An 8,331-nucleotide genomic window follows, 5' to 3' on the forward strand; every position below is an offset into this window, starting at 1 on the left:
GCTGATTTGTTAAGACCAAGTTCTTGTTGGGAGAGTGAGGGAAGGACTTCTCTGGTAATAGGTTAATTTTCTGGATTGGTGTGGAAGAGTGGAGGAAGGGTGTTAACCGCCCCGAGAGAAAGTTGCTAGTGTAAAACATCGTACATGAGAAAGACGAACTTCTCCTATCTTTCCGTAGTAAACAATAACCTTTAGACAGTGACTTAGTGCAGATGTTTGGTTCGGTCTGAAGGACCTTAGAAATTCCTCTAAGATTTATGATCGGCTCTTAAGACTATTGAACGCAGTGAAGGCGTGCGGACATCTGGTTGCCATCCTGTCCGCGGTGTGTGGCCTGGCCTAGATAGAATGTCGCACGACGTAACACATTGTCCGAAGGAACCGTTGCAATGTTTTACTGTCAAGTACCTCTATTGGTATTTCTTTTAATGAGGGTCATGCTATAACTCCACACCTTTGTTAGGCGAAGCGCCCGTCCCGTTGACCGCGGCTACGTTCGGCGACTCATGGTCGTCTTGAGCCCAAGTTTATTATCACAAATCGCAAACAAGTACAATTGGGCAGAATGACGGCAGATTGTTTAATTACAACTGTAAACTTTAATTACAATTTTACGGATTTTCCCGAAGTTCCAGAGGGAAGGCTCCGGTGTCCTTTCATTGGATATATATATATATATATATATATATATATATATATATATATGTCGGAGATGAAAGAACACCGGAGTCTGTAATTGAACAATTGTAGTTATTCAATCCGATTGTAATTGTTCGAGAGTTGCGATAATGAGCTTGGGCTCGAGGCGACAGTCAGTCGCCGAACGTAGCCGCGGTCACGGGATGAACGCTTTGCCTAGCAAAGGTATGGAGTAATTCTATAGCTCTCCTTAAAGGAAATATTCGTGGCGACACGCGACAGCAAACATTCCAACGGTTTCTGTCTCGTGGCTCGCCACACGCAGACCCTATTCTTCGAGTATGATGATTGCCAGATGTCGATGCGTCTCCGCAGTACATGTTCGGCTAGCCCGAGGGCCCATTATAAATCTTAAGGTTTAGTTAACTAAAGTCCTTCAAACAGACAAACAGTCTTTGTCCCAACTACGGGAAGATAGGGGAGACATATTTTTCAACGAGCGGCGTCTCCCACTAGCAACTTTCCCTCGAAGGCGGCTAGCATCTTTTTCTAACCACCGATATGGAGATTGACCAATTAGCAGCAACGTCAATTTCCCTTACTTTCTGAACGAAGGCTTTTCTCGACGAATCCGATGATCTCGTATCCTTAGACACACCCCATTATAGTTTTCCTCTGTGGCATCATCGGGACGGGAAAGGCATTCTCGTTCGCGATCTCACTGATGAAAGGAGTAACCCTTTACGACCAGTGAATATCACGCATCCGACTTAGATTTTGTGAGTACGTTCATCTATCATCCCGTCGACCGCGGATTCGTTATTGAACCTAGGATCATTGTCATTAGTTTCTCGAGTGCCTAACTACCACGGTTACTTGTCCGGCTCTATAATAATCGTATTTGCACTAGTTAATGTCTTCTCTATTGCATAACGACAACGTGTAACCCAAACGAAGATTCGTTTCACGCCCCTAACCCTAATTCTAATGTCCGCTCCGACATATATATCCAATGAATGTATATATATATACACTTACAATATATATATATATATATATGTCGGAGATGAAAGGACACCGGAGCCTTCCCTCTGGAACTTCGGGAAAATCCGTAAAATTGTAATACAATATTAAGTATTGCATTGTATATATATATATATACATATATATATATGTATATATATATATATATACATATATATATATATGTATATATATATACATATATATATATGTATATATATATATATATATATATATATATATATATATATACAATGCAATACTTAATACATATATATATATGTCAGGTCTACATTAGAATTAGGGTTAGGGGCGTGAAACGAAACTTCGTTTGGATTACACATTGTCGTTATGCAATAGAGAAGACATAAACTAGTGCAAATATGGTTATCATTGAACTACCTAACCTAAGACCTAAACATTAGATTTAATTAGATATTTATATTAAGTAATATTTACTTATTTATAATACTTACTTGTAAATTATACTTATCTATAATAAGTATTAACTTATTATAAATAATTAGCCATGTCACTCCGCCACGCCAGAAAAAATTAATGAAAATTCTCAATGCGAGAATTGATTGCAAATTTTAATAAATAAAAAAAATAAAAAAACATGCTTGCACAATTCTGCCCGAGCAGTCGAGCTATGCGGACATGTGAATCAGTGCCTCCGTAAGTGCTACAAGTGAGGAAAACAAAGTGACTCAAGACAGAGCCAATCGCTAAACAATGGAAAATATGCAACAAATACCACCAATAACAATACTAAACAAAGGCGAAACATACTTTATAAACAGAGCTGTAGATACAACAAACACAAAACAGTCAACAAACGAAGATCGTGACTGCTCAGTTATAAATGAACTAGAAATGGAAATTACACAAAATAATGACGAAAAGAATAATATCAGTAATGATCTTCCACATCAGAACGAAAGCTGGAAGACTGTAACTCCCAGCAAAAACGAAAAATAACTTCAAACACAAATGCTAAGAGGGCTATCGAAACAGAAAGGCAACAATGGCTATAGGAAATTCCTCTACAAAACTCCTTCAGCTCACTGCCAGAAGAGATTCAGACCCAGCTGAAAAACCAATAACACACATTCCTAAACCACCACCAATCTACATAGATGCTAAAATAATAGACCCCCTAATTGATCTGTTAAACAGCACGGCAGGAAAAGAAAATTACACCATTAAACAACTTAAATTCGATCAGGTAATAGTACGCCGGGTATCATATTTACCAACTTAAAACTGATAAAAGTTACAAAGCAGTAATCAGAGGATTACAACCAAAGACAAATACAAGTAACATATACGAGGAATTAGCCAAAGTCGGACATCAGATAAGAACAATAAATAACATAACCAGATATGATACTAAACAACCATTACCGCTATTTCTAATAGAACTTGAACCTAAAAACAATAACAAGGAAATTTTCGAAGTTAAAAAAGTTCTAAACACAATAATTACAGTCGAGCCACTGAGACACATAAAAGACATACCGCAATGTATGCGGTGTCAAAAATATGGATATACAAAAAATTACTGCAACAGAAACCCGACGTGTGTCAAATGGGCAGGAAAACACCTAACAATGAACTGCCCACACACGGGAAAAACAAACTATATAAACTGTTACAACTGCAGTGGAAACCACCCAGCCAGCTACAAAGGCTGTATAGTTAGAAAACAACTTCAACGTAAACTGTCTCCGCCGCTTCAAAACAGGACATACAATAACTATCACAAACAACAAGACAGCGCAGAAATTGAGACATCAAGAAATGTACAGCACGTAACGAATATCAACCATAATAATACCAATACCAACGGTAGCCGAAGCTACGCGCAAGTAACCAAACAATCAACACCCTTAGACAATCAAAACCAGAATAATAACATGAATGACGCTACAGAAACCAAAGAACTACTAAAGCAATCCATCAAGAATACTGAAATGTTAACAAAAATGATAAGCGAACAAAACGCAGTCCTCAGACAGCAAACGCAACAAATCATAGTTATGTTACAACTTCTTACAAACATGCTAAGCAAAAAATAAAAATGCTTAAAATAGCAGCCTGGAACTCTAACGGCCTACGATAAAGGGCTCTAGAAACTAAAACATTCGTGTATAACAATAATATCGTATATAATATAATATAAAAAATATCGTACTACACCATATATGATACCAAGCATCCCTCAGGAAAAGCACACGGAGGGACCGCAGTAATAATAAGAAACGACATTAAACACCATTTACACAGCCAAGTTAGTAAGGAATATATCCAAGCAACCACCGTTACAGTACAAACTAGCAGCAACTATTTACAGCTATCAGCAGTATATGTACCACAGCGACACAAAATTACATCACAAATGTGGGAAGAGTACTTTCAACACTTAGGTGACAAGTATATCGCACCTGGAGACTACAACTCAAAGCACACACTATGGGGATCAAGAATCGCTACACCACGAGGTAGAACCTTGGAAAACTACATTAGAAACAATAATCTCAATATATTATCCACGGGAAGACCGACATACTGGCCGACAGACCTGAGCAAAATACCTGACCTACTCGTTTTTGCAGTTACAAAGGGACTAAACGCAAATAAACTAAATACAGCACCCAGCCTCGAGCTTACCTCCGATCATACACCCATAATAATTACATACAGAAACAAACCAATACTTCACAACAATTCAGAGACATGCAATAAAACCACCAAAATGGCAAACATTCAAAGAAATAATCGAGAGCAAAATCAACTGCAACATACCATTGAAAACAACCGAACACATCAAACAGGCAGTAACAGTATTGACAGAAACTATCCAAGAAGCAGCATGGACAACCATTATACCTGAACCAACCAACAGACAAACAAAAATAATTCCACCAAATATTCTCGAAAAAATTAGAGAAACGAGAAAAGAGAAAGCAAAATGGCAAAAACATAGAGCAAAAGAAAACAAAAAACACCTAAACAAACTTGCAAAGGAAATGAAAAACAAAATAAAAGAACACAACAACAACGAGTTCACAAAGTTCATTGAGTTACTATCCGCACACGAGAACTACAACTATTCCCTATGGAAAGCCACAAAAAAAAAAGAAAAAAAATAAACAAGACAATAAAGCTGGTCCTAGCAATCAGAAGAGCAGATAACACATGGATAAAGCACCAGGAATCGACAATGGTAAAATCTTGAAGAACCTTCCGCCAAAAGCGATAAGACAAATCGCAATAATATTTAACGCAATATTAAGAATTCAATACTTTCCAAAACTATGGAAACTGGCACAGATCATAATGTTATCTAAACCAGGCAAAGACCCACATCAAACTACATCATACAGACCAATATCATTACTTCCTGTGTTCTCTAAAATGCTAGAGAAAATAATTTTCGACCGCATAAAACCAATAATAGAGAAGGAAAAATTAATACCGGATCACCAATTCGGATTCAGAAACAAACACTCCACTATAGAACAAATGCACAGGCTAGTCAACGAAATAATACTAGTACAAGAAAACAAACAATACTGTACAGCCCTCTTTATGGACATAGAGAAAACATTTGACAAAATAAACCACGAAAGCCTACTACAAACAATCAGGAAACAATTCCCGGAGCAAATATACCAATTAATAAAATCCTACTTCGGCAGCAACCTCCGTAATAAAAATCAAGGACACATACTCCGAAGTCAAAGACATCAAGGCAGGGGTTCCGCAAGGAAGCGTCTTAGGACCAATACTATACACACTATATACGGCTAACATACGAACAACTACCAATAGCACAATACTGACATTCGCGGACGACACAGCGATACTAGTCAGGCACACTAACCCTGTAACAGCAGTCACATTACTACAAGAACATATCACAAAAATAGAAAAGTGGCTACAAGTTAAACAAATTAAAGCAAATGCCAGTAAATGCAACCATATTACATTCACACTGCGAAAACAGATACCACCAAACATCTTTCTTAACGGCACGTACATAATACAAACAAGGCAAGTCAAATACCTAGGACTCCACATAGATACACAACCCACATGGAAACAGCATATCAAATCAATAACAGACAAAATACATACGGCAAGGAGACAAATGTACTGGCTAACAAGTCGAAAATCCAAACTAAGCATAGAAAACAAACTAGAAATATATAAAATGGACATAAAACCAATCTGGACGTACGGAATACCACTGTGGGCAATAGCAGCAATGAGCCATATAAGCAAAATAGAGACAATGCAAGCTAAAGTTCTTAGAACAATAGTAAACGCGCCATGGTACGTTAGAAACGGGGACATTCGGAAAGACCTGGGAATACCAACGGTCAAGGAGGAGATTAGCAGATGTGCAGGAAGGCACAGAGAAAGGATAGCGACGCACCCGAACCGGCTGGCAGCAGAAACGATCAACACATCAAGCATAGAAAGAAGACTAAAAAGGAAACACCCAACAGATCTCATAAAGGATATAACCTAACAAACACGAAGATGGTACCCCGCTGGGGGTAGCCACACACATGATAATCAAACAGCCAAAAAATTCTATCAAATGTCTCAATCGGACAAATCGTGAATGTAAACAACTAAATAAAAAAAAACATGCTTGCGTGACACTTTACTTACTATTTAATCCATTATATTTATTCACATAGAACACAATATAATGGAATAATAGAATAGAATTCTTATAGAGCATAAAAAATAATAGAATACTTCATTACTTTGAATACTTTACAACCGCTTAACGCATCCCTTCTAAACCAGTTTTGTTTCTTGTTGATTTTAAAAAATATCGGGAACGGAAATGTTTTATTTCTTAATAGTTTATTTTCAGAACAGGAAAGTTAAAATATCTCTTAAACTGTTTTTCGACATTAATATGTTAAGACCTTCTATAAAGAATATCGTGATGGCTTGACTAATGTATTAAAAAATATAAATAGAAATGAACATAATAAGGAATAACATAAAAAGAAATGAAGTTGATCTTGAAATTTTCCTCGCTGCTGGATTTACCAAAAAATAATTTGCACCATATGATGTCCTCCTTCAAAACAACTTTTGTTAAAACATATTTTTTATAACTTTAAGAGGTGTTGGGAGAACTCCTACTCGTTTAGTTTATTACTAATGGCGTGATTGCGGAAGCTTTGTGCCTGCCTCATTAATTTGATGAAAAGTAACACATCTTATATTTCTGACAATTGCACACAGTTTTCAGATACGCTGTTACCCGTTACACTATATTTCTTTTCTAAATAACTGATGATACTTTGTATCTAATGATTGCTGCTGTTTCCCTGATCAATTTCCTGTTCAAGAAATTTAATTATAAGAATTCGGTTCTTCTTTTCACATAGTCTGAGTGATGCTAACGTGGTGGCATTTCGTATTAAATAATATTATGTATATACAGTTACGTATCTCTTAACGATGAGCATATGTTCGGAGAAGTTCGCCGTTAAGCGAATGTTATAGAGTGAATTTAGACTAAATATGTAACACAACTTACGTATATGAGTAACACAATCGTCACTTTATATTTTTGTGTACATCAACATATATCTTTTTTGGTACGAGGAAGGAAAAATGCACTTACGCATACCCATCAGCAGAGATTGAGGTGTTGTATTCAGGTTTCTACCCACTAAAAACCCCTCCTCTTCCGATCCTTCACAGGTACTGGAAGACCAATCCCGAAACCACCTCTCGGCATTACTTCCGTGTCTTCTCTCTGTTTTATATTTATCTACTAAATTCATCTTCCTGTTCGTACTCTTCTTTGTCTCTCGGCGTTCTTCTGAGCTTGTCTGATCTTCATAATTCTCTGGGATAGTCCTTGAAATTTAAACCAATACTCCTCCTTATTGACAATCACTTCGACAATGTTGTTGGTTATCAATATCTCGTCGACGTAATTTTCTAATAATGTTCTTTCATAGGTCTATTTGGGCAATTGAACAGGACATGCTCTATATCATATTCTGCATCAGAAACCCAGCATCGTGAGTGGGTCTCTTTCTTCATCGTCTTACGATATGAATTAAAGATACCATGCCCACTCAAGATTAGTATGGTGTAGTGATCTGTATGCCGCTCTTGTCCTTGTATATGCAGGGGTTATCAATCAATCCTCTTGTCCAATTATCTTCCCTGTAATAGAGCCATTCTTCTTTCCATCTTTCTTCCATTAGGTGTTCGATTCCTCTAGCCCTATCAGTTGACGTACTCGTCGAACCTCTTGTTCTCGAGCAAGTATTGTAACGCTCTTGGTATCCTATCTTTCGTAGTTCATAACTTTTCGTACGCAGCTCTGCTTTTAGATGTAAAGACATTGTGACCGTAAGTACACACAGTGCTGTGTGGAAAGCGATTCTGTAAGAGGTAGAAGTGCGTATTACCACAACTCTTTGTGCCCTCTTCAGTATATTTTTATTTTTATTTTTTTTTATCGCCAGGGCTCTGGCCCATATTGACACGTCATAAAGCACCACCAACTCGCACACTCCGTAATAAAGTTCCGTAATGAAGTCGGTGGATCTGTTGACGTTCGGCAAAGAGGTCCTCAAAGTTTCCACTAGGGCAGCTGCCTTACCGCAAACCTTT

At 37.4% G+C, this 8,331-nt stretch overlaps 1 protein-coding gene across 1 annotated transcript; it reads left to right on the forward strand.

Moving 5' to 3' along the window:
- The first annotated feature begins 2,397 nt into the window (after nucleotides 1-2,397).
- On the forward strand, nucleotides 2,398-4,558 carry LOC117213029 (putative uncharacterized protein DDB_G0289263). Its single transcript, XM_033458236.1, has 5 exons — nucleotides 2,398-2,578; nucleotides 2,664-2,890; nucleotides 2,973-3,706; nucleotides 3,952-4,166; nucleotides 4,281-4,558. The coding sequence occupies exons 1-5, from the start codon at nucleotides 2,398-2,400 to the stop codon at nucleotides 4,556-4,558; spliced, it is 1,635 nt and encodes a 544-aa protein (XP_033314127.1).
- Nucleotides 4,559-8,331: the final 3,773 nt, after the last annotated feature.

The sequence above is a fragment of the Bombus bifarius genome, unplaced genomic scaffold (assembly GCF_011952205.1).
Source record: "Bombus bifarius isolate JDL3187 unplaced genomic scaffold, Bbif_JDL3187 scf7180000008483, whole genome shotgun sequence".
In the NCBI taxonomy this organism is placed as follows: Eukaryota; Metazoa; Arthropoda; class Insecta; order Hymenoptera; family Apidae; genus Bombus; species Bombus bifarius.

Bases quoted from the DNA above. Each gene is read 5' to 3' on its own strand.
- LOC117213029 (XM_033458236.1), top strand. From the start codon at position 2,398: ATGGAAAATATGCAACAAATACCACCAATAACAATACTAAACAAAGGC. The intron at 2,579-2,663 runs GTAATGATCTTC...ACAAATGCTAAG, and splicing joins TGACGAAAAGAATAATATCA to AGGGCTATCGAAACAGAAAG. The intron at 2,891-2,972 runs GTAATAGTACGC...TTACAACCAAAG, and splicing joins AACAACTTAAATTCGATCAG to ACAAATACAAGTAACATATA.